This window comes from Elephantulus edwardii, unplaced genomic scaffold, assembly GCF_000299155.1.
Source record: "Elephantulus edwardii isolate Elephantulus edwardi_28Jun2011 unplaced genomic scaffold, EleEdw1.0 scaffold00427, whole genome shotgun sequence".
Taxonomy (NCBI): domain Eukaryota; kingdom Metazoa; phylum Chordata; class Mammalia; order Macroscelidea; family Macroscelididae; genus Elephantulus; species Elephantulus edwardii.
This window is the reverse complement of record NW_006400177.1, coordinates 309,738-311,115: the sequence shown is the minus strand read 5'-3', so window position 1 is coordinate 311,115 and position 1,378 is coordinate 309,738. Positions and strand designations below refer to the sequence as shown.

Here is a 1,378-nt window from a genome sequence, read left to right as displayed (position 1 = left end):
ACCTGTCACAATCCCACACTGACAGGAGGACTCTGTCTACACCTGTCACAGGCCTGCACTGTCTGATAGGAGGACTCAGTTTACACCTGTCACAGTCCCGCACTGTCTGACAGGAGGACTCTGTCTACACTCGTGAGTCACGCCCACACCAGCTGGATGACAGGTACTGAGCACTGTAGCTGGGATACACTTCACCTCCAGTCCGTGTTCCCGTCTCAGTTCCTCAGCATTAAGGGCGGAACAGTTGACCGTGTGGAAGGCCAGCTCCGTGGCTGCGGGCAGCAGCGGGGATTCTTTGGAGAAAAGGAGGTCATCAGATGTTTCCATTGTTATGGTCCTGATAAGCATGGGATACCCTGCATACTTGTAAGGCTGTAAATCTGAAATAAACAGCATTAGCATTAGAAAACACAACCACACACCAAGGTCTTCTCTACTTCCAATCTGACTCCAAGAGTCCAGTGTGACAGTAATTCTAACTCTGTAAACACAAGGAACCCAGGGGCGAGTTCGGCGACAGGGTCTCGAAACAGCATGCCTCACCTTCTTTGTGACGGTTGAAGAGGATGCTCTGTGTTTTCAGAATTAAAATTATATTCTCTGGATCTGGTCCATCCACTATTTTTGCTGATTTGGTACATAAAAATTCATAGGCTTTATTTACTTTTTCAAACATATCCTGTATATAACCAAAGATAATTAACTTTAATTTGAGACATCTCAAATTACAACCCAAACAGAACACAGCTAGTTGGCATTTTACCAATAACTTTTTCATTATTCTTTTGCTTTGCCTTTTACATTAAGGAATTCACTACAATGGTAATTTATTAAACTGTATAAAGTGAATCCCCCCCAAACTACTATCCAACTATCTCAATATTATCTGCTGAAGAATTCTTCTGCACTGGGTTCACATCATTTATATAATCTTAAACTTGCAGGAGTGGAATCCACTTCCTAAACAACATGCCTCGGGAAACTCTATGAACTATGAGAAATGATAGTCAATTTATTGAAAGGCTTCAGGTCTTTTATTCATTGGGTCACTATGAGTTGTGCTCAACTCGATGGCAAACAACAGCAAACTCTGCATTTATAAAAGGCACTTTGCACTGACGTAAAAACAAGTACAGGGGCCAGTGCTAGTCAGGCTATTGCTTACTGAGCATCAATAACAGGCATGGAGCCCAGTGCAGGCACGGTGCCCAGTGCAGGCACAGAGCGCAACGCAGGCATGGTACCCACTCACTGCAGGCATGGAGTGCAACACAGGCATGGAGCACAACGCGGGCAGGGAGCACAAGGCGGGCAGGGAGCACAAGGCGGGCAGGGAGCACAACGCGGGCAGGGAGCACAACGCGGGCAGGGAGCACAA

At 46.0% G+C, this 1,378-nt stretch overlaps 1 protein-coding gene across 1 annotated transcript in view; it reads right to left on the bottom strand.

Moving 5' to 3' along the window:
• DNAJC13 (DnaJ (Hsp40) homolog, subfamily C, member 13) overlaps positions 1–1,378 on the bottom strand; it is a 122,468-nt gene that overhangs the window by 32,491 nt on the left and 88,599 nt on the right. The window contains exons 35-36 of the mRNA XM_006902544.1: positions 544–679; positions 196–380 (exon numbers count right to left, since the gene is read on the bottom strand). Coding sequence (XP_006902606.1) covers positions 196–380; positions 544–679 — 321 coding nt within the window. The remainder of the gene's footprint in view (positions 1–195; positions 381–543; positions 680–1,378) is intronic.